Raw genomic sequence first — 24,609 nt, 5'->3', positions numbered from 1 at the left:
AGCGAAACTAGAGTCAATGAAGTTTCCTTCCGCCCCGGAATCGACGAGCGCCTGTGTGTTATGAGTTCCGGAACCCCATGATAAAGAGAAGGGCAGTAAAGTAGCAGACGTAGAGGATTTGTCCATATTAATTTCACCCATCAGTAACCTCTTACCTACTGATGGGTGTTGTCTTTTACGGGACAGGAAGCCACCCGATGCTCCGCCCCACCACAGTAGAGGCAGAGTCCCTCCGATCTCCGTCTGCGCTTCTCCTGCACGGACAAGCGGGATCTACCCACCTGCATGGGTTCTGGGTCAACGTTTACCACTTCCGGTGTCGCAGCCACGGCCGGAAAGTCAGGGACGAGCTCCGAAAACCTGTCTTGCTGCAGGCGACTCTCTCGACGGCGCAGTCTAGTGTCAACCCGGATGGCTAAGTCAACTAGCCCGTCAAGAGTTTTGGGAAGATCTAGCGAATATATCTCATCCTGAAGCCGGTCAGATAATCCGTGCAAAAACATGTCCCATTGCGCCTCCGCGTTCCAGCCGCATTCAGCGGCTAAGGTCCGGAACAAACCCACGTGATCAAACATACACTCCGGAAAAGCGCACAAACCTGCAACCGTGACAGATTAATTGCATTAACTTGTGATACACAATAATATAAATGCTTTTCTGTCCTTGAATATAAGATGTAAGATTTAGGACTCTGGATCTCGGTTCAGTCCCATGTGAATTTTTCTTCCTTACGCATACATGGGCTATATCCAATATCTGGCACATGGAAGAAAAAAAAATGTATTTGGTTTACTTGAACCATGCCATGTAAATGCTGTCTAATAAGTCTGTCTTGGGTCACAGAAATGTACAAGTAGAGGTTTGAAGAAGTATTAATGCAGACCACTATAGATTCATCCTTTTACAGCTTCAAGGAGGCTGATTTTGCTCTGCATTCACCTCCAGTGTAATGAGACTCTGGTCTTAAGTTCAGGCCTGCTTTTCTTGGCGTCCTCTGTTCTCTGGTGGAAAGAACGACTCTTTTGTGCAATTGTTTATTCGCATTGTTCCTTTCTGCCTATTTTCAAACTTGAAAGCGTGATTAGTCTCAACGGAAGTACCTTTTCATGAATACTGTGAATGCCTGTTATTTTTATAGGAGCGCAGAACAGAGAGGCATGTCTTTGCAAATCAAACAGTTAAAGCACTCCTATTCAGGTTTTTTTTAAGTAATTGTTTTCATGGTTTCATAAAGACACGGAGCACCTCTATTCCTTCACGTAGCTTGTAAGGTCATCCAGAGAACTGACCAGACCTGTTTTACTCCAGCATTGTGGGAAATCAGTGGTGTTCAGAAATGATGACTAGGCTCTATTTTGTGCAGGTGCTCTTTATGCGTTCAGTATTACATTACATGAAAATTTATCATTAATTCACCATCGTGTCAAAAGTAATAATGTTGTACATAAGGTTTCTTACGCAGAGCAATCATTATTAAATAGATCCTGAATGTATCATTAAGGCCTTGGGTATATTCATTTTGTTAACCTACATCCCAATCATCACAAATACTGCAGAAGACCTGTTGGAACCCACATGGGCTTAAGATTCTCACATAAATCAGTCAAGTTTGGTGAAGAAAAAATCATGGTTTGGGGTTACATTTAGTATGGGAAGATACGAGAGATCTGCAAAGTGGATGGCAACATCAACAGCCTGAGGTATCAAGACATTTGTGCTCCCTATTACATTACAAACCACAGGAGAGGGCAAATTCTTCAGCAGAAAGACCACATCAAAGTTCCTGAAACCAAAGAAGGTCAAGGTGCTTCAGAATTGGCCAGCCCAGTCACCAGACATGAACATTATTGAGCATGTCTGGGGCTACATGAAGAAAGCATTGAAGATGAATCCAAAGAATCTCGATTAACTCTGGGAGTCCTGCAAGAAAGTTTTCTTTGCCATTCCAGATGACTTTATTAATAAGCTATTTGAGTCATTGCAGAGATGTACAGTATGGATGCAGTCCTTCAAGCTCATGGGAGTCATACACAATATTAGGTCCTTTTCCACTGCATCATAACTTTATATTCTATACTGTACATTATTTCTGTTAAGTGACAAGACTTTTGTCTGTCAGACCTTACTATCCTAATTACATAATTAAAGATCAAAGCATGATCTTATTTTATTTTGGTAAAATAAGTATAATCTAGAGGCCTTTGCCTATAAGCAACTTCTGATACCAAATGATTAAATAGAAGTCAAGTTAAACTTGGATAGGCGACAAGACTTTTGTTAGGTAGTGTATAATATAAATATACATATATAGGTGGTTAGCAAATAGGCAGTAAAAAAATTTTTAGTAAAAAAAACACAATTTTTGTATAAAACATATTTATATTCATGTAGTTTGATGTCTCATATTTGAGAAAACATAAGGGTCACTAACTCAATTTTTTCATTAGAATTTTTACTAGATTTACCTTAAGTGTGATATATCTTCATTGCTGGACACTTATGTACATATAATGCTGTTTAAAATATGAAATTATAAATAGTGTTTTTTTTTCCCAACATCTGAAAACGTAGCCCTGTAGACATTTCTGGAGATCGCAAATTATGTAGCCATCTGTGCTTTTGAAAACACTATTGGTTGGGCTTAGGGAAAGAGGAGTGTAGGTCATTCAATCGATCATTCATTCAGTCAGTCAGTCAACAGCAGCCTCTGGTGGATGTACGCGAGAAGAGCAGACACTAATGCCATTTGTGAAACAAATTTGAGATATCAAAAAGTATACACAGTGGCCTCTAGTGGATTCAAGAAAACAAAAACTGCAAAAAACTTAGCTCCTGGGTTGAATTTGTTGCTCTCCAGAAATGTATATAGCGGTACGTAATCAGAATGAGGCTGGGTTGTTTTTTCCATGACTTGTTGGATTTGTTGAACATTTTCAGTAAACAGGGGTGTCACAGCAAACAACACCACAGCTTAATCATTTTGTGTGTGTGTGTGTGTGTGTGTGTGTGTGTGTGTGTGTGTGTGTGTGTGTGTGTGTGTGTGTGTGTGTGTGTGTGTGTGGTTCCGTTCATTTATTTTCTTTTCAACTTGTTCCCTTTATTAATCAGGGGTCGCTACAGTGGAATGAACCGCCAACTTATCCAGCACATGTTTTAGGCAGTGGGTGCCCTTCCCAGGGAGCTGCAACCCTGTACTGGGAAACACCCATACACACTCATTCACACACAAACCCTACTACACAATTTAGCTTACCCAATTTACCTGTAGCACACATCTTTGGAATTGTTGGCGAAACCCAGCAGAGCACCCAAGAAACCCACGTCAACATGGGTAGAACATGCAAACCACAGAGAAATGCCAACTGTCCCAGCTGAGGCGCGAACCAGCGACCTTCTTGCTGTGAGGCGACTGTAATACTGTTTCAAGTTCCTATATTTTTAGAAATATATGGATAAAAATGATTTGCATTTAATAAAATGCCTGGAGTATTTGTTAAAGATTTTTTATTTATTTATAAGAGCTGTAATTTATTGAACTTGAAACAGTCACACCATTGGACATTCACACAATAGTGCAGTTTTGTAAGAATGTAAATAATTTAATAAGACAGCAGTTTTTTCAACAAGAGATTTTAAATGATTATTATTATATAAATTATATAATTATATCTTCTCTTTTTTTTGACTCAGAGTTTCTGTAGATGTTGAATTGGATTTTTATAAACAAATTCAGATAAAATATCTTTCAATGAAAAAATCTACTTGAAGTGACGGAAATAACATCACCTACATGTTGGATGACCTAAGAGAGAGTGCACATGTTTTTGGGTGAACTCAATTGTACAAGTTAGCTATATAATGCGCTGTGTTTTAATGCAGCCCGAGCCCTGATGCTGGCTCTATTTGTGGTTGTTTTTGTACAAGTTGTCCTAAAAAGCGTTGGTTTGGCAAGTGCTTTCATGTCAAGATGTTGAAAACAGGTTTACAGTCCTGTCTTCTGTGGAAATGTTGAGTGAGCGAGTGAAGTGCGACTGTGTTATTATGATAATTGTGTTGATGTGACGAGAGAGTGTCTTATGCTGGTGAGGGAGAAAGTGATTGTAGAGAGTACGGCTCCTTTGCAGACAATAACAGTCAGTTTGAATAATGATTCATCAAAATACTGACAATAAGCCATTACATGTATGAGTGTTACAGTGGTTTTGCCTGATTTTAAAGTAAACGGAAATTGCTATATGGGTTAAATACACTCACCGGCCACTTTATTACACCTTACTAGTACTAGGTTGAACCCTATTTTTCCTTCAGAATTGCCTTGATCCTTCGTGGCATACATTAAACAAAGTACTGGAAATATACCTCAGAGATTTTGGTTTATAATGACATGATAGCATCATGCAGTTGCTGCAGATTTGTCAGCTGCACATCTATGATGCGAATGTCCTGTCCACCGCATCCCAAAGGTGTTCTATTGGATTAAGATCTGGTCACTGTGGAGGCCATTTGAGTACAGTAAACTCATTGTCATGTTCAAGATACCAGTCTGAGATGGGATACTCAAGTAGTATTAATGGACCCAAAGTCTGCTAAGAAAATACACCCCACACCATTACACCACCACCCACATAGCAAATGTTTTCTGACCCGTCTCTGGGCCACACAATAACTTTTCCCTCACAAAGACAAGGATTACACATATGCCATAACCGACCCAAATCTCAGCCAATTTATCACCCATAACTGGCCCTGAACTAGGACAAAACAGGTTTTTGTTGGTAACATATCAGCTATACGTTAGTTTAGCTTAAATTTATACTTTAACCAAAAACCCCAAAAACTGAGCCATAATCCAGCGTAATGTTAAACAATGTTAACAATCGCTGCACTGATCTGGGCCACACAGCTACCATCCACTACTGGCCCAAATGTAGTTTGCCGTCATCCATGCATGGCCCACATTCGGCTGACATTATGCATGCCACTGTCTGCAACACGTCAGCAGTGCCATAATGAGGCCACATTTGGGCCAAGTCTGCTTGCTATGTGGTCAGCTGATCCATTAATACAGGGCAAGAATTTGTGCTTGTTGACGCTAAATTCGAGACTCATTAGACCAGGCAACATTTTTCTAATTTTCTATTGTCCAATTTAGGTGAACCTGTGTGAATTTTAGCCTCAGTTTCCTGTTTTTAGCTGACAGGAGTGGCACCCGGTGTGGTCTTCTGCTGCTCTAGCCCATCCTCCTCAAGGTTGGACGTGTTGCGCGTTCAGAGATGCTTTTCTGCACACCTTGGTTGTAATGAGTGGTTATTTGAGTTATTTGAGCCATTCTCCTCTGACCTCTGGCTTCAACAGGGCATTTGCGCCCACATAACTGCCGCTCACTGGATATTTTCTCTTTTTGGACCATTCTTTGTAAACCCTAGAGATAGCTGTGTGTGAAAATGCCAGTAGATTGGCAGTTTCTGAAATACTCAGACCAGTCAAGAACCATGCTCAAAGTCACTTAAATCACCTTTCTTCCCCATCCTCTTTGAACTGCAGCAGATTTTCTTGACCATGGGTGCATTCGAAACCGCATACTTCCATACTATATAGTAGGCTAAAATCTGAATGCGAGCCGAGTAGTATGTCTCAATTCTAAGAATTCGAAAAAATCAGTATGCGAGAAGTACCCAGATGACTTACTACTTCCAGCGAGATTCTGAAGTCCGAAGTGTGAATCTACACTGGTCTCACGATTCGGTTCGGTTACGATTTCATGCCATCGATTCGGTTCAATTCGATGTCTCGGTGCATTACGGTGCAAAATTAGATTTTCACAGCACAAGAATTTGTTTTATTAAAATCTATAAATATATTTATTTATTATTTGTGATACAGTTTTGTTCGTTAATACAGCAGTAATATATATGGTCTATATAAACTCCAATACATGCACAGAAGACAGCATTAGCTTTTATAGCAAATAGACTAATGTAGATATAATCCCGCTTGCTTTTTGAGTGCTGACAAGCGAGGTCTTACACCCCTTTGATTGGTTATTGTCTTCACCCGCTCAACAGAAAGGGCTGCTATTGGATTTAGAAATGAAATTGCTGTTCACTGATGACGGGAAGAACAGCCGTGGTTACAGTTTATATGTGCATAATACGTGGTTATTACAGGTAATCTGTAATTGACACTGGAAAAAAATCACACCACAGGCACCCTCATGTCTAGATCCACAACTATCGCTTTGACAGCCAAGAGGAGAGGAAAAGTTACCTTACAAACATGCCAGCGTGTCACATGTCCAAAGTGTGTGTGAGAGAGGTAAAGATAGAGTTTAACAGCTTTTTTCCGTAGTAGTGAAATAGCGGCTCGTGTGCTGTGCCGCCGTCATTGTAGTAAGAGTTTTATTTAATTGCCCTCGCCTCCTTCGCCATAGTATTCTACTGCGACATCGCGCATAGGAGATAAATGACGTCAGTACAAAATAACCAGTTATGATCGATTACTGAACCGACATTAATAATTTTGACACCCCTAGTATCGAGTAATGAAGCAGCGTATGAGTAAAAGTATTAAACTCATCGAAAATATGTACTGAAGTAAAAGTAGGAGAAAAAAATACTCCAGTAGAGTACAGTTACAGCCTTTTAGTACTTAAGTACAGTAGTGAAGTAGTTCTACTTCATTACTATACATTTCTGCACATAACTGAGTAGGACAAACTTTTTATTCATTAAGAAACTATGTGCATAAACTGCGATAGAAACACTTTTACTAAACAAATTCCAGTATGCACAATAAAAAGATCAGGGGCTTAATGTACGAAGACTTGGAAATCATACTAAAACATTGCGTACGCACAAAGCTGTAAAAAAATTCAGATGTATGAAACACTGCGTACGCCGAATCTCACGCAAATTCTTTTGTACATTCGAATAAACGTGAAACTGAGCGCAACATGCATGAGCACAAAACCCCTCCCTGCCTCCTCCCCCGTATGAATATGCAAATGACTCTACTTTGGCAAAACCCAACAAAAAAGCAATGGCAAAAGCAAGCAAAAAGAGAAACTTTGAACAGAATGTGAATTGGAGGTGCTGCTTTCGGAGGTAGACCGGAGAAAAGCGGTGTTATTTGCAAATTTGTTCTCCGGAATTAACAACAAAAGAAAAAAAATAGAGTGGCAGAGTTTAGCTGATGCGGTTAACACAGTTGGGTCTGAACATCGCACTGAGTGAATTAAACAAGAAATAGTGTGATTTATAGGTGAAAAATGTTTCAGTATCCTTAACAGTTTCAGTGGCGCAGCTCGTAAGACGCATGTCAACATGTTTTGACACGTTCGAGCATGAACTCGGTTCGAATCCAGCGTCTGATAAACTCTTTCTTCTTTTTTTCCCCGCTACATATCAGATTTTGCCAACTATTTATCACGAGAAAGACAAGTAGGAATCATTATTAAGTTTGTGCATCATATTTTATTTGCACAATTAGTGAATGGAAATGTTTCTGAATCACGCATGCAAAATCATCTTCAGATAAGTTAGTGTCTTTATAGCAATGTGCGTGCAGTAGATAGCTCAGATTACATTGGGAAAACAGGCGACCGCTGCAGATTGTGCTTTAATGTTTAGCTGGTCAACTGTATGGTATGGAAACCTTATATACCTGCTAGATGAACCCGTCTCTTACAGCTGCCATTGCAAGGCTCAAAGACACTTTGTAGAGTGCAATTTAACACAACTGCCTCTAGGAGTCGCCAATGGAAATAAGACAGACACGCACAAAAAATGTGCGTACGCCAGCCATAAAGCTGGCATGGAGCTGCGCACATTGCCACGTTTAATTCATCGTTAGTAAATCCAAACGTGAGCGATTCTGAGCGTGAAACCTGGCGTATGCAAAGTTTTTGTGCGTACGCAGCGTTGATACATGAGGCCCCAGGTGATTTTGTTATAAGACATCGTGTGATGATAAAAATGTGTGTAAATGTACAAACCAGCAGGCTGAGCACATTGTAAACCATCTGAAATGTAGTTTTGGTCATTCTAAAACACCTTAACCAATTCAGTATTAGTATTATTATATTATTAATTATCTCCAGAATCAACAGTGTCTGTGCTCCGCGTCTCACGCCTTCAAACGCCACCACACATTCATTGCATGTCAGGATTGCCTTCTGTGGCAAGTCATTTGTTAAATGAAGAAAAGATTTAAGCAGTTTTTCCTACAGCAGCTTCACTGTTGATATTTGGCTATTATCCAGTTAATTAGGAAGTAACAATGTTCTTCGCTTTGACTCATTGGATAGAAACGCTACTTTATTCGCACATGTTTTATACGATATTATAGTTTTGCAGATAAAGTTAGGTTTCAATTTCAATCACTGGTCTAGTTGAACTGTTCAACAAGCAACTGCTTCTTGTTTAAATCTTAATTCAAGTAACATATTTCAGATTTCCATAAATGTCAACAGCGCCCTCTAGTGGATTTTTCACCTGAAATGTGTAATGAAATGTAAGCTGAGGAATGTATTTCCAATGAGTCTGGTTTGCAGTTATAGATGTTCTAGCTCCTATTTTTAACACAAGACAATACAGTAGAGTTTGTTACACATAACTCTCCAGATGGATTAAAATAGAACAGAGGAGAGAAAAACAGAACAGTTTATCCATGTGTGAGTCATGCTTTTCCTGAGATGTTCAGAAGATACGGAGCTGCTCTCACACACAGTCACAAAAGGTGACTCAATCCTGACACTGTGTTCTTACACAATCTGAATCATCTCTCCTCAGTTTACAGGCAGAAATAAAAAAAAAACGATCCACACTTAACTACAGCACAGACACAAGACATCCAAATAACAGAATGGAGAAAGATTTCTGTTTATCTAACCAATTGGTTCAATCACTGCAGGTTTCATGATGAATGCTTAATATTGATTACTGGCTTCCGCAGCTAAATTATTTTTAGAATTAGATTTCGCCAACACTTGCATTAGCATACATGCCATTGGTTGAGGTAAAATGGCACAATTCACCATTAGGTTGGCTGTATGCACTGCGGCAGACACTGCGGCTCTGTGATACACAACCTCCAGCGGAGATTTTCATTAGCCTGATGGAGCACTGAGCCATATGAGAGGATTATACAGACCCTGAGGAAGGGCTTAATGATATCTGGATATCAGGACACGGACGTGTAAAGAGACTTTCAAGCCTTTACCCCTGCTTTAGCATGTGCTTCTTCAGTGTTGACATCCATGTCAAGTGTGTTTCAAACGTGCAGCCACTGATGTTGTGTTTTTGTCCTCGAAGAACAACATACAGTTGATTTATTTTTTAAATATCTCATATGATGTTTTCATTTTTCACAGTATTTCCTATTTTATTTTTATTTCCTTATTTCTTTTTAGTTTGACTGAATTTTTTATTATTATTATTATTATTATTATTATTATTATTATTCATTTATTTATTCATTTTCTTTTCAACTTAGTCCCTATATTAATCTGGGGTCACCACAGCGCCAACTTATCCAGCATATGTTTAACGCAGTGGATGCCCTTCCAGCTGCAACCCATCTCTGGGAAACATCCATACACACTCATTTAAACACATACTACAGACAATTTAGCCTACCCAATTCACCTGTACCTCATGTCTTTGGACTGTGGGGGAAACCGGAGCACCTGGAGGAAACCCACTCGAAAATGGGAAGAACATGCAAACTCCACACAGAAATGCCAATTGACCCAGCCGAGGCATGAACCAGCAACCTTCTTGCTGTGAGGTGACAGCACTACCTACAGCACCACCGTGTCGCCCTATTATTATTATTATTATTATTATTATTAACAATCAATATTATTAGCCGTCCTGAGATTTTTTATGTTTTACATTGACCACAGAACAATCTAATGACTTGCCTTATTAACCTAACCTAAGCTAACGTAATAAACACTCACCGGCCACTTTATTAGGTACATATTACTAGTACTGGGTTGGACTCTCTTTTGCCTTCAGAACTGCCTTAATCCTTTGTGGCATAGATATCACAAGGTACTGGAAGTATTCCTCAGAAATTTTGGTTCATGATAGCATCACGCAGTTGCTGCAGATTTGTCGGTTGCACGTCCATGATGTGAATCTCCCATTCCACCACATCCCAAAGGTGCTCTGTTGGACTGAGATCTGGTGACTGTTGAGGTCATTTGAGAACAGTGAACTCATTGTCATGTTCCAGAAACAAGTCTGAGATTATTCACGCTTTATGAGATGGCGCATTATCCAGAGATGCTCTTCTGCTTACCTTGGTTGTAACGAGTGGTTATTTGAGTTACTGTTTCCTGTCTGGCCATTGTCCTCTGATCTCTGGCTTTAACAAGGCATTTGCGCACACAGAACTGCCACTCACTGATATTTTTTTTCTTTTTCTGACCATTCTCTGTAAACCCTAGAGATGGTTGTGCATAAAAATACCAGAAGATCAGCAGTTGCTGAAATACTCAGACCAGTATGTCTGGCACAAACAACCATGCCACATTCGAAGTCACCTAAATCACTTTTCTTCCCCATTCTGTTTGACCTGCAGCAGATCGTCTTGACTATGTCTACATACCTAAATGCATTAAGTTGCTGCCATGCGATTGGCTAATTAGACAATTGGGTTAACGAGCAGTTGGACAGGTGTACCTAATAAAGTGGCCGGTAAGTGTAATTAACCCAGTTAAGCCTTTAAGTTGCTAGTAAAATGTTATGTACTGTCATCGTGACAAAATCAAAAGAAATTAGTAATTATGAATTATTCATTAAAGTATCATTTTTAAAAAAAGTTTTGAAAAACAAAATCTTTATTAAACAGTTTTTGGGAAATGTTAGACAAATAATTCAAATGTCACAGGATAGCTAATCGTTTATTTATTTATTTATTTTTGTTTTAGTATTTGTGATCTAAAAATTGCCATTAACAGCTTATTTTAATTTCCAAAGAAACTTTGGTAAAACTTCACTTTAAGGGGTGTTCATACGACTGCCATGAAGCCTTTATAATCATGTCATATGTCATGAATTACAAAGATGACATTGTTATAAGCATGACTTTCAAGAAGCCACTATAAATGTCATAAATTTTATAACAGTGTCATTATTTTGACTTTAATTACAGTGGTACAAGCTGAATTTGTCATTAAAATGTGATTAAATCATAATTACGTTCTTAAAAATAAAAAAATAACACATTCAGTTTGTCCCACAGAAAAAGTGGTCAGAAAAATATTAATGACACAAATAAAATGACACGACGATCGTGTTTATGACAGATTTATGATGAGTTATGTTGTCTTGGTATTGTCAAGTTGTCATGACAAAGATAAAGGCCAGTTGTGATTTGGTTATTTATGTCAAGTTGTCAGAACAAACAATGTCATTTTTGGATTTAAAATTACATAACTGACTAAATGACACCTAACAGCACTTGTCATAAGCATGAAAAAAATATATTTGACATTCATGACATTACTGTTACTTTATTACATTACATTATGTTACACGTTACATTACATGTTACTTTGAACACTACCTTCAAGTAAGGCATTACCCTTATGTTGAGTACAATTATATAAATCTAAAACAATTAAGAAATAAATACAAAAAAATCCTGCTTAAATAAATATAAAACTAGTCGAAAAACCAGTCTTGTGTTGCACAGTTATTTTTTTGCCAAAACAGTAATACCATTTATACAGTAATACAGTATACCCAATACGGGGCAACACGGTGGCGCAGTAGGTAGATAGTTCGCCTCACAGCAAAAAAGGAAGCTGGTTCGAGCCTCGGCTGGATCAATTGCTCACGGAAACTGGACAGTTTCCCCCACAGTCCAAAGACATGTGCTCTAGGTGAATTAGGTAAACTATTGTCTGTAGTGTATGTGTGTAAATAGGTGTGATGTTTCCCAGTGATGGGTTGCGGCTGCAAGGGCACCCGCTGCATAAAACATGTGCTGAATAAGTTGGCGGTTCATTCATCTGTGGCGACCGCGGATTAATAAAGGGACTAAGCCTAAAAGAAAATGAATAAATGAATAAATGAATGAGTATACCAATACAGTAATACAGTAAAATTGATCAATATTAAGTAAAGATGTTGCATTAAGGTATTTTGTATATTTGCTTAAATAAGTCAAGTTTTTTAATAATAATGGATTAATTGGTAGTAACCAATCAAATTCAAATCACGATTCATAAATACACAAAATCAATTTGTGAATTCAAAACATGATTTAAAAATACACAAATCCAATTCCTAAAATAAAAGCATGATTTAAAAATAAACAAATTCAATTCATAAAATAAAATCACGATTCATAAATACACAAATCCAATTCATAAATTCAAAACACGATTCATAAATACACAAATCCAATTTGTAAATTCAAAACATGAATTATAAATACACAAACCCAAATCATAAACTCAAAACACGATTCTTAAATACACAAATCCAATTCATAAACTCAAAACACGATTCATAAATACACAAATCCAATTCATAAACTCAAAACACGATTCAAAAATACACAAATCCAATTTATAAAATCAAAACATGATTAAAAAAATACAAATCCAATTTATAAATTAAAAACGTGATTCAAAAATACCCAAATGCAGTTTGTAAATTCAAAACACGATTTAAAAATACACAAATTCATTTCATTTTGTGAAAATATTTACTTTTTTACAATGATTTTTACTTGAATTCACAAATTGGGTGTTGTATGTATGATATGTGTTTGAATTTACAATTTGGATTTTGTACATGTGAATTGTGTTGTGCATGTATGAATTTTATTTAGTAAGTGTATTCAATTTGAGAAAGATCTAGCTCCATACTTTAGCTCAATTAAATGCATCCTTGCATGATTTATTTATCATTCTACAGGATGGTTCCACTGCTCTTCCAGTACCGTCTTTTAAAGTTATTTTCAAAAGGATGGAACAAATGCATCAGGCTCCTCAGTAACCTTTACCCTGTCTGTGACATGCAAGATTACATCACAGCCTAAAGCCCACAGGCTGAACATTGGTGCACTTTCAGGAGAAAAACAAATAACAAAACCCTCCGGTTATGCTTGTACCGCACTGACATTACAACAACTGCTCATTTTCATTGCAGCAACTTTCCAATCGACATGCTCGTGCCGGCAATCGTTGAAGTGCGCTTTTTAATGGCCTGCGACAAAACATTTTCACAACTTGTTTCCATTGCAAAACAGACTCTTTTGCGCCACACCTGAGGAACGTGGTTATTATCATCTTTGGATTACGGGGTTGAATTGTTTTTTTTTTTATGACAATAAAAACAACATAGTTGAGTATAAAGACAACACGTTGGTTTAATGAGAGAGGGTTGCGCTCAATGGGAGGAGATAACAAGCTCTCACATGTGTGGCTTTTAGATACAAACACTGGAGCTGTTGTGTCTGCAGGCTTCAGTAGATGCTCTTTTGCTTTTACGGTCACGTTTTGGAGTCGTTCTGCTGCTTTCTGATGTATTTCCATCATGGGCTGCAGTTTGTGTGCAATACGGCGATCAGATGAGAACTACAAATACCTACAAACCACATGTCAGGTAAATAAAAAAGACTTTATTTCATTTGGCATGTCATTTAAGGTTGTTTATTGTTCATTTTGGATCAAAATTGGCATATTTTGCATCTCTGTTTGCGAACTTTGCTGTTTTGAATTGATCAAGCAATCAAATGAGAATTGCAAACTCCTACAAGGCAAATGTCAAGTAAAAATGAATATTAATGAAGATATGTTGAGCTGCAGTTGACTTGTCACAGTGTCATTTAGGTTTGTTTATTCTCCGCTAACATCCGCTGGGCGTGAAGGTGTGTTTTAATTTAAACTGATTAGAAATGTCATTCATTCCTATTGAATTAATCATAATTAGATTACGACCATTGAACGAGCAATCTGGAATGCCTTCGAGTTCACGCCGTTAGCCTCCGGAGGTTGTTTCGCATGCTAAAAAGGTTGCAAAAGGTTATTTTGCAGACAGAAGGAATGTGTTTTGGAGACGGTGTGTACATTTGACAGGGTCATGAGAGGGTCACACTCCACTGAAGACAAGCGAGAAATGCAAATACTTAATGTCTGTGTGTGTTTATTACTTTGTTTATACGGTTGGGTTTAAGATAGATCAGCAACATTCCCACAATCTCTGTTTAATTAGCTCTCAAGGTAATTTAACCTCTGGTTGACCTCTAAGATGGCTGAAACTTGTGTGAGTGCAAGGAATAACTAAGATAAATGCAGCAAACCATATATTTACCAGTTTGAGTCAGTTTATAGATACACTACCATTCAAAGGTTTGTGGTCAATATGTTTTTAAAAAGCATCTTTAGACTTTTATGTGATTTTTAGACATCTTATAAAATCATTACAAATCACAGTGAGACATGCACATTATGAACTTGGATGTGACATATGTAGAATACGATGTGTGAATCATATGCTATGATGCAAGTTATTATAGAAAAATAAAACATTAGCAGGGCGACGTAGTGGTGCAGTAGGTAGTGCTTTAGCCTCACAGCAAGAAGGTCGCTGGTTCGAGCCTCGGCTCAGTTGGCGTTTCTGCGTGGAGTTTGCATGTTCTTCCTGTGTTCGCGTGGGTTTGCTCCGGTTTCCCCCACAGACCAATGACATGTGGACAGGTGAATTGAGTATAGTGTATGAGTGTGTGTGGATGTTTCCCAGAGATTGGTTGTGGCTGAAAGGGCATCCGCTGTGTAAAAACGTGCTGGATAAGTTAACGGTTCATTCCACTGTGGCAACCCCAGATTAATAAAGGGACTAAGCCGAAAAGCAAATACATGAATGAATATATATACAATTGAAGTCAGAATTATTAGCCTCACTGTTTATTTTTTTCCCAATTTTTGTTTAAAGGAGAGCAGATTTTCAACACATTTCTAAACCTAATAGTTTTAATACCTAATTTTTAATAACTGATTTATTTTATCTTTGCCATGATGACAGTAAATAATATTTTACTTAATACTTATCCAGACACTTCTATACAGCTTAATGTGACATTTAACTCTTAACTAGGTTAATTAGGTCAACTAGGCAGGATAATTAGGCAAGTTATTGTATAATGATTTTTCTGTAGACAAAAAAATTATCTTAAGGGGGCTAATAATTTTGTCCTTAAAATGGTGTTTAAAAAATTTAAAACTGCTTTTATTCTAGCCAAAATAAAACAAACAAGATTTTCTCTAGAAGAAACAATATTATAAGACATACTGTGAAAATTTTCTTGCCTTGTTAAACATTATTTGGGAAATATTTAAAAAAGAAATTCAAAAATCAAAAAATCCAAGCATAATTAATCGTCGGATTTTTTTCAAAATACATCAATTTTAATTATATTATGTAATTAGATGGCAAATAGATGTAATTATATGATAATATGATATGTATACTTTGTCCACCTCACCTGATCTATATCACTGCTTTACCTTTTTAAGCAATAAAAACCCAAATATTGACAGAATGTATCAATTTTATTACTTGCAAACTGAATTAGCACATGCAGAAATAAAGCAAAGTTTACACATCGCAGTCATTAATTGGCAAACTCCCATGCAATCTGTTGGACAGTGCAGTGGGTGTGTGGTGCGTCTTCATGGCTCAGTACCATGTCTTTGACAAGGTGATATTTTCAACAGTACGGGCAGTGTGTGGATGATCACTTATCACCACACGATAGCTGATCAATTTTCGCCAATAGGTAATCCAATCCACCTTTTGTCCAGTTTTTGGTCAGAAACTCATAAAGAAAACGTGAAGCACTGTATCCTTTCAGTTCTTGTAAACCTTTGATCAAACTCTTATCAGAATTCAAAAACACCATTTTTATTTAAGTCTTACGCAGCTAAAAATAAATACGTCATCATTACGTCACCACCAAGAAAAGTAAATGAAAGTATTATTCTAATGCACAGATTGTGATGTTACTACTGTTCAAAAATTTGTCGTTGTTCTTCCTGTAGTACAATGTCTTATTTTTGCATAATATATTATTGCTTGGTTATTTTTTGACACGATGTGTATACTTTTTTCGACACAATTACAGTTATCATAATATTTACCTTTTTTTTTTTATAGTCCTCAAATTTTGTTTGTGTTCTAATAAAAGGCTGGAAACAAACATTCTTTATTTGATTCTTTGATTCATTAACAAAAAGACCAGCAGCTTAATTTAATATATCAAACTAGCTGCAACGCTACATACAGAATTCGTCTTGCTTTAGTGCGACTTTAAAAATGGCTGTAGTCAGGCAAAGCTTGTCCCATTGAATTAAACTCAAGTATATGCAGTGAATTTTCTGCCCCGTGTGCCAAAAGGCGTAAGAGAAACAGTGTGAGCAAGTGAATTTAAAGTAGTTTGTCAGCTCACACATGAATGGGCACACTGACAAAGTTCCCATGTGTGTTATTGCCACTGCAAGATTCCAGAACAGACAGCAGATTGAGTCGCGCTCCCTCAGGACATTAGCCTAGAGATTCGAGTCTTACGGCGCTTTGATAAATGAAGTTCTCTCCCATTAGCTTACTGGCACATAGCCATTTCCTTGTGCGATTCAGAAGCTTTTACACACCCTGTTGGGCTCCAATCGATGAATGAAATCTCACTAACTGTGTGATAATGTTAAAACCGAGCTTCCGGTTATATACGTCTTTCTGCATTGCCCTTGCAAGTTCAGGCCTGGCTTTGCAATGTTTAGCCAAAATGAACTGTTTTTAGGTCAAGAAGTCAGTGTTTCATATGACAATATTTGTCTGCAGTTGTTCATTCTTGCTTAGCAAATCATTAACTTGCCGGTTAACTGTTCTTATTCTGTCTGTATGATTTTTTACTTTCTCCAAAATACTGCTTTTTATAATAATATAGAGTCCATTAACAGGATTGAATAGCCAGTTCTTTTGTGTATGTGAAAAACAGTGCTCGAGCTTAATTTGCCTCATCTGCTTTACATTACTTGGAGGGTCAAATGCCCTTCCATAATCTGAAGGTTTTTTGGATTTTGACCTCGTTCCTGGGTTTAAGGTTAATGTACAGCCACAAACAGGACTCACGTTTAATATATTGTCGAGTTGCGATGACAATGCATACAACTGCAAAACATACATTGACTTAAAAGTGATATTTAGGTGTATTCTCTGAACTGTAGTGTATTTGCTAGAGTAGTGTGTATTTCTTTTTATAGAAATACTGTCTATAGAATGGTTTCCTTTTGTTAGTATACATGTCAGTCAGTCGAAAAGTACCATGGGAACCTTAAAGAAGCAAAGTTCTTGCAGAATGCCAACTTAGACCTTCATGCACTTTTGGAACACAAATTTTAAATAAAATCTAAGAGCTGTCTTATTCTTCATTGACAGCAATTGTCATAAGATGTTAAAAGTCCACAAAAGGATTTAAAACCATTGTCAAAACAATCCTTCGGTGCTTCAACTGTAAGCATATGAATCCTCAAGAACACTTTTGTGTGCCAAAAACCTGGAAAAACAACTTTGTTCCATGTCAGTTTACAGTGCATGTTTACTATGGACAATACAACACTTATGTGTTGTACTGCACTAATGGCAATACTTCCTACTGCATGTGGTAAACACAAACTTTGAAGACCTGGTGAGGAAAAAAAAACATTGGCGTTGTTTTTAGTTTTTGGCACACAAAACTGCTCTTGGAGCTTTGTATGTAATCTTGGATTCAGTCTAAAATATCTTAATTTGCATTCTGAAGATGAATTAAGATCTCATGGGATTGAAACGACACGAGGGTAAGAGCTTCATTTTATGTTTTGGGTGAACTAAGCTCTGTTCATTCATTTTCCACCACATATCTGGTGAGGGGGCTGCAGTCTTACCCAGGAGCCCCAAACTTTCCTCTCTCAAGACCCTTCCTCCTGTTCCTCTGGGGAATCCCAAGGTTTTTTCAGCCCAATAGACAGTGGGCCCTATCATACACCCAGCGTAATAATGTGGAAGATGTTTTTGCAGTGATCGGTTGCTATTGTCAGACCAGTGCAACCCTTATTTTCATGTTTTGTGCCATGTTGTTTAAATAGCAAATCCATTTGCGCTACTTTGTGGACTCATGGGTGTGCTGGTCTGTAAAGGTGGTGTGTTAAGGGTTATTGTTGGCGCGCTGCTATTCTGAGAAACTGAAATATACTGCGTTAGAAGAGTCCATATGCAGGTCCAAATGCTTATTACAAACAGGATGCACAGCAACACACAAATATCTTTACATATGAGAACAGCAGAGTCACTCGCTATTTTCAAGAAACGACTAAAAACTCAACTATTTAGTCTCCACTTCACTTCCTAATCTGCAATTGCCTCTTTGAATATCACACTAACTGTACAAAAAAAAAAAAAAAAACTACTAATACTTTCCTTCTTAGACTTTACAGACCTGAAACTTGCCTTTAGTACTTATTCATTGTTGCTCTTAGTTGTGTAAATTGCTTCCTTGTCCTCATTTGTAAGTCGCTTTGGATAAAAGCGTCTGCTAAATGACTAAATGTAAATGTAAATATGAAAAAATAAAGGATTAAAATGTTATAAAATTATTTTCTACATAAATATAAAAACCACTGCCTCCATAACTTCATGTTTGGGTTTTTTTTTTTTTTTTTCAATTTATTCATGACAATTTGCATTTTTATTATTATGTTATTATTAATAGTATTATCTATTATATGCATATTCATATTTTTTTAATAAAAACCTGTTTAGATTTGTCCACCTGTCTGGTTTCCTGTCTGGTTTTGGGGACGTATGCATCATATATATAAATAGTTGTGTGTATATATATATATATATATATATATATATATATATATATATATATATATATATATATATATATATATATATATATATATATATATATATAGTTTTTTGACCACACTTCATTATTATTGTTCATTTATTCATTTGCTGGAAACTAGGACTGAATTTAGAAACAGTTTTGAAGCAAATCTTTGCGCTTAACAAATGAAATTAAATATTTAGGCTAATGGATGCCCTCAGTGGACTGCGTACAACATTGTTTCCTTTCTCCACAAAAGTAAAAGAATAAAGTAAAAAGTTAAATTAAAGAGGCCAAATGGAGGAGGCTCATTTTTTATCCTCACACTGCACATCCTGTGTTTAACTGTTTTCTTGCTAGTGAAGCGTTTTTCCATTCAGTTTGTCCACCATGTAAAAAGCAAATGTGCCATGTCGTGAAACAACTGACTCTTGATGAGATGAGGCACAAAACAGACTCAAAACACACCCGTTACTCATTAGGAGTGGATTCGGACACGCCCTTAATGCTTTTACCATGCGCTTTAGACTTTGCGCCTAGACCAGGGGTGTCCAAACTCAGTTTTGGAGGGCTCCAACTTCCTTAAACACACCACCCTGAAAGCTTCTAGTATACCTTGGAAGAGCTTGACTAGCTGGTTCAGATGTGTTTGTTTGACTAGATAGTAAAAGAAGACCCCATAGTCCCTCTAGCATGTCAGGGGTCTTCCCTGGCTCCTCCTCCTGGTGGGTCAACCCTGGAACACCTACCTAGGTAGGCATCCAAAACAGATGCCCAAGCAACCTCAACTGGCTTCATTTTATGTGGGGGAGCAGCAGCTCTACTCCCAATCCTCCCAAGTGACAGAGCTCCTCAACCTATCTATGAGGGTGCACCCTGCCAAGGAAACTTATTTTGTCCACTTGTATCTGAGGTGTTTTCCTTTTGGAACATAGGTAAACTTATTGGTCAATCTACGTTCTCTTACCTATGGTCATGAACTTTTTGCCTGTGGGCTCACCTCCTTCTTTGCCACAACAGACCATTTATTGGTTTAAGACTGCTACTCAACCCTTTTCCTGGAGATTTACCTTACTGCAGAGTTTGGCTCCAACCTTGATCAAACACACCTGAACCAATTATTTAAGACCTGAACAACCCATTACAGGCAGGTGTGTATGATCTGAAATCTCCAAGAAAAAGGTTGATCACTCCTGATTTAAGATCATTAAATTCACAGCCACTAGAGTCATTCACTAATAAAATGTCATCTATCTCATAAGCGCTGGTCCATTTCTTTAAAAAGGCAAGATTAAAAAAATGGGTTGCTTCCTTTTTTAAAAGTGCATTCACATGACACCATTTGCAACTAAAAAGAAAAAAGTTATGCTCGTTTACACTCCAGGGACCTAAAAATAAGCTTTAGAAAACAGGATTAAAAGAGCAGGACAACAATGGTTGATTACAGAACTGTTGAAGAATGCATATGTGCACAGAGACCTACTGTTTCTTCACAAAGGTCACATTTATACTATAGTGACTCAATTCCACTTATGGCAGAAATTAGATGACCATCAAACATTGGAGAAAAAACTAAATACATGGATTCTAATGATGACGTCAACTCAAATGAATACTGACTGCACTCACATGACTCTTGGAAGATGAGGGCTAAACCCAGAGGAGTCATGCTGAAGTTTTATGTTGTGCTGACCTTTAAAGATAGTACAGCATCAACCACAACTCTTTTTAATGGCACAATGGAGGACAAGACTCCGCCTAGGAGACCTTTACAGGTGGTACAGAAAGCAAATGCTTGAAATATCATTTTGATTGTATCTAGTGCAAATTGGGTTATTTCTTTTTTTTTTTTTTTTTAAGTTTGTAGTGTAATTGCATATGCTACAATACAAGATATTGGTCACTTTTTAAAGATGATGCAAGCCGTTTCAAGAAATATTGGACATAGTCAACAAATCAAATTGTGCATTAAGATATGCAAGGAGATAGAAAAAAAGGGTTTTCAAAATTGTAATGAGACCAGAATAGGTCTTGTTCAATTTTTTCAAGCACAACTTCCAATGGGTTTCAATCAGAAGGGCTCATCCCTATGCCCTAATCTCTTTGGAGGATCCCACTGAAGGGAACAGAACCTAGACATGTGCACTTCTAAACTGAACGCAGTGAAACTTCCCTGTGTGATCATGGCCTGAAGGGTTCATCAGGTGCATCCCTCATTCCAAAAGGCACTTAAAAGTGTTTTATTTATTTTTGGAATGACACTTCATTAAGGCAGCTATAATTGTTTTCTCACTGAAGTGACCTGTGGTAGGTGATGTATATTCCATTTGGAACATACCATTCAATGAATAGTTGATTCAAATGTTGACTACTGTATATGTGTCTAAGGTTTCATCGCCAACTACTGACCTGTCATGACTAAAAATGTTTAGACATGCTTCTTTGGTGACAGTGACCACTTTGTATGAATTAGTACAAAAGTCCCATGAGAGCCAAGTGTCTATTATCAATTTAAGACTTATTATAAGAATAAGGTACAAGTACAGACAACAAAAATACTATTGTAAGTGACAGAAGGAAGATTTTTTCCGATGAACCATCTGTTGGACTGCATACCAATCATCACAAATACTGCAGATGATCTATTGGAACCAGCATTGACTCAAGATTCTCAAAGAAATCAGTCAGGTTTGGTGAAGGAAAAATCATGGTTTGGGGTTATATTCAGTATGGGGGTGTGCGAGAGATCTGCAGAGTTACAGTTCTGTAATGGGCAGACATTTGTGCTGCCCATTACATTACAAACCAAGGGAGAGGGCAAATTCTTTTATGAGTCATTGCAGAGATGAATGGATGCAGTCCTCCAAGCTCATGGGAGTCATACACAATATAAATTCATAACATGCTGTACTGTACACTATTTATGTTAAGTGACTACTTTTGTCTAAGCAAAGTCAGACCTTATTCTCCTAATTAAATAATTAATAATCAAGGCATGATCATATTTTATTTTGGTTTAATAAGTGCAATCTAGACGCCTTTGTCTTTCATATTAGCCACTTCAAGTTATTATTTGTTGTTCCTAAAACTTGGGATAGGTAACAAGACTTTTGTCAGGTAGTGTACATCGTTATTCTGAAACACCTATTCCACCATGTCACTGAAATATCTTTTCTATTCTCTTTGTGCAGATAAATGGAAGAAGCCTTTCCATTGCCACCCATGACCAAGCAGTTGAGGCATTCCAAACTACCGAAGATCCCATTGAGGTTGAGGTACTACGCAGGGTTACGCACAAGACTTGCAAGCCTCTCAAACCAGTCTGTGGAATGGACAACAGCACTCAGACCAACATTACACTGCAATATTTGAAACATATAGAGACTATGGCCCAGTTGCCATCACCCACAACACCACCGAGTATGGCTATTCTGAACGGTTTCTGTTCACCCAAGCAGTAAGTACTAGTCAGAATTTATCAAACATTTGTTCTACTGTGTCATAAAAGTTCATAAAATATTTTTTTTAACCTAACGTGTTAATTTGTGTTGTATCAAAGGTGTCAAAAAACAAGATGCGACTCACCTTACCCCCCAGACTTTGATGACGGTGTAGAGAAAGACATTGAGAGTAAAGGGCTGGAATACGAGGTATTGTGTTTGTATAGACACATCTTCACACTCTACTGAACGATGCATGTTTAATTTGAGCATCTCCTGGGGTTATTTTTAATTTCGTATACCTGCTAACATTTCCCCAAGTACATTTTAATTACACATGAATTTATCATGCAGATTAAACTTCTATGAGCTGCAGCGAGCACTGCAAATTCTCAAGGCTTTGGCTTACATGTTGACACTGAGTAAAATGCTTAATCTTTTTCACCCACTTTAATTCAGTTCAATTAACTGTTTAATAGGAGGTGGATCTTCAGAGGAAAAACATCCAGGATAAGTTTGGCCTGATGTTGTGTTACAAGATGGATGATGAGAAGACAACCATTTATGTTAGCAAGGTAGGGTTATAAAGCAGTACATTTTGTATCAACTTTAATATTCCAGTCTGGTCCAGGCTTAACTCTTAAGATTAAATTCACTGTCCTTAGATTGATCCAGAAGGAGTCGCAGCAAAGGATGGTAGAATCCAAGAAGGAGACCAGATCATCCAGGTAGGATTCATACCTTTGCCATTTTGGAATCTTTGGACAAAATGTATAACAAAACTAAATGATTTTATTCTTCTTGTTGAAGATCAATGGAGAAGAGGTTCAGAGCCATGAGGTGGCAGTGGCACTTCTGACCAAGGAGGACAGCAAGAATGTGGCCATCCTAGTAGCTCGACCAGAAAGACAGGTCTGTTACTGATTCTGTGATCTCACAGAAAACATTTTAGTAAGAATCATTTGTTTTATGTCAGGGGTTTCTAATCCTGCTTCTGTTTGACCACCTTTTAACAATGTTAAGCTCCAATTTAAATACACCTGAGCCTGGATATACAACTGGATCCATTATTTTTATTCCTTCCCTTAGACCAGACATGTCCAAACCCAGTCTTGGAGGGCCAGTGTCTTCCATATTTTAGTTCTAACCCCAATTAAACACACCCGAATCAGCTACTTAATTAGTTTGGACACATCTTCCTTAGACCACTGGTTTCAAATTTAGTTCCTGAAGGGCCGCAGCTCTGCACAGTTTAGTTCCAACCTTAAGTAAACACACCAGGTCAAACTAATTGGTTGCATTAAACTTGTTTGAAACCTACAAGTAAAGCTGATGTCACAGAGTTTGAGCTTGGAAAATTCTTTCGTTCGGCTTTGTGGAAAGGGGTGGGATTAAACAAGATGATTAGACATTTTAAAAAAGCAAGTGATTGCTCCATATTTAAAATTTCTATACAGAGAGGCCATATTTAGATGCTCAATTGGTCACACGCAGTCAAGTGAAACATTTTCGCAGATCAGAGTTCACCAAGCTTTAACTTTCCAACTTAACGAACTGCGAAACTTGCGACACAACCTAGCCTTTCAGGTCTGATGCATTCTCGTGCGTTTGAATGGAAGTCTATGGGGAGAAAGTTCCAGTGTGACCACAGCTTAAGTGTGTTGAAACAGGGTTGTCACTAAACTGTGCAGGGAAGCAGCCCTCTAGGAATTAAATTTGACACCCCTGCCTTGGACCTTGAAGGCAGGTTGGAAAGGGGCAGGGGTTACTACATTACTAAAGTGGTCAACATTAGAAGTAGATCAAAACAGTTTTTAAAAATTGTCCTAAAAGAATGGGTGTTGTTCAGTAGTTTTTTAACAACATTGATGAATTCACTTCAAATGTTTTTGATTCACTTAAAATGTTAACCACTCTACTACATTTTTGTTTGACATAGTACTTTGTGTGAGGTATAATAAATATTTGTTTGAAGAGCTATGAAGCCCTTCTCCCTCCTAACAAAAAATATTAGAATGCCCTACCCCTTCACATGCAAAACATGCAAAACTTCTAGAAGCAGGTCTGGAGATCCCTGATTATAGTAGAAGTATAATATTGCATTAAATTTTGCTCATAGGACGTTTGCTGGTTGGAAGAGGACTTGAAACTGGGCATTTTTGAGCAACTGAATGACAAGGTCAAAGAGTTTGATACAAGTATGCTGCAGCAGGTACGATAATAATGGTCAAGTCAACAGGTAATTGTTTTTCAAATAAAGGTGCCATTAAAAGATTTT

The 24,609-nt window shown here is 37.5% G+C and overlaps 1 protein-coding gene and 1 long non-coding RNA gene across 3 annotated transcripts in view; both read left to right on the top strand.

The window, feature by feature from the left end:
• Window positions 1-24,609, top strand: part of pdzrn3a (PDZ domain containing RING finger 3a) — a 99,859-nt gene that overhangs the window by 69,008 nt on the left and 6,242 nt on the right. Inside the window, exons 1-7 of one of the 2 annotated variants that reach the window (XM_073939889.1) lie at window positions 13,488-13,625; window positions 22,083-22,348; window positions 22,451-22,541; window positions 22,811-22,906; window positions 22,997-23,059; window positions 23,142-23,243; window positions 24,451-24,543. In XM_073939889.1, coding sequence (XP_073795990.1) covers window positions 13,557-13,625; window positions 22,083-22,348; window positions 22,451-22,541; window positions 22,811-22,906; window positions 22,997-23,059; window positions 23,142-23,243; window positions 24,451-24,543 — 780 coding nt within the window. In that variant the 5' untranslated portion in view covers window positions 13,488-13,556. Of the gene's footprint in view, window positions 1-13,487; window positions 13,626-22,082; window positions 22,349-22,450; window positions 22,542-22,810; window positions 22,907-22,996; window positions 23,060-23,141; window positions 23,244-24,450; window positions 24,544-24,609 lie in introns of those variants that run through there. The other variant, XM_001921093.8, reaches the window with a different exon arrangement.
• LOC141380649 (uncharacterized) lies at window positions 3,781-8,800 on the top strand. Its single transcript, XR_012399033.1, has 3 exons — window positions 3,781-5,718; window positions 5,826-6,813; window positions 7,939-8,800. It is a non-coding gene; the product is annotated as an uncharacterized lncRNA (long non-coding RNA).

This window comes from Danio rerio, chromosome 23, assembly GCF_049306965.1.
Source record: "Danio rerio strain Tuebingen ecotype United States chromosome 23, GRCz12tu, whole genome shotgun sequence".
Taxonomy (NCBI): Eukaryota; Metazoa; Chordata; class Actinopteri; order Cypriniformes; family Danionidae; genus Danio; species Danio rerio.
This window is presented reverse-complemented; position numbering and strand designations above follow the sequence as displayed.